We start from the raw sequence: 628 nt of genomic DNA, 5'->3' as shown, positions 1-628 counted from the left end.
CACAATGCTGTTTGCCTTTCTTAGTGTTCTGTTTTTATATATACTTTCCATACTTAGGAATGGAATACCTATAGTTTACTATAGTTTATTTCAGTCATATCGTCCAGGCATACTGTAAAGTGAATCTGATGGCGTAGAGTAGATAACCCACCTCTACATTATAATATTAACTTACCAACAGCACCCCCACCCTGTCCATCTGCCTGCCAGTTTACTGTGTGTCCCTGTTTTAGGTGACAGAACAATGCAGGTTTCAGTGAGAAGGCTGGCTCTGCATCCACTGGGTGTGTCCCGCTCTGGCCAAATCAATGCTGCTCTCCTGAACCCAAGAGCCCATCTCTCGTTCCCCAGCACCCGCACCCTGTTCAGTGAGACGGGGGTATGGGAGAAGGACTATAAAACAGAGACCCGACGCAGAGTGGAAGAATGGTGGCACCCGCGAATTATGGCACAGTGGCGGAAGGATGCACTGGAGGAGGTAAGGAGGCCTTTACTTTTTCTTACAGCGTTTAGCCTTGTGACGTCAGGATCATCCAAATAAATCATGATCTGAGTATCCCTGTTATTTTTTAGTTATGTGTGTGTGTGTGTGTGTGTGTGTGTGTGTGTGTGTGTGTGTGTGTGTGTG

The 628-nt window shown here is 46.3% G+C and overlaps 1 protein-coding gene across 1 annotated transcript in view; it reads left to right on the top strand.

Moving 5' to 3' along the window:
* Positions 1-628, top strand: part of lars2 (leucyl-tRNA synthetase 2, mitochondrial) — a 30,737-nt gene that overhangs the window by 3,576 nt on the left and 26,533 nt on the right. The window contains exon 2 of the mRNA XM_032517406.1: positions 234-478. Coding sequence (XP_032373297.1) covers positions 245-478 — 234 coding nt within the window. The 5' untranslated portion in view covers positions 234-244. The remainder of the gene's footprint in view (positions 1-233; positions 479-628) is intronic.

The sequence above is a fragment of the Etheostoma spectabile genome, chromosome 6 (assembly GCF_008692095.1).
Source record: "Etheostoma spectabile isolate EspeVRDwgs_2016 chromosome 6, UIUC_Espe_1.0, whole genome shotgun sequence".
Taxonomy (NCBI): domain Eukaryota; kingdom Metazoa; phylum Chordata; class Actinopteri; order Perciformes; family Percidae; genus Etheostoma; species Etheostoma spectabile.
This window is presented reverse-complemented; position numbering and strand designations above follow the sequence as displayed.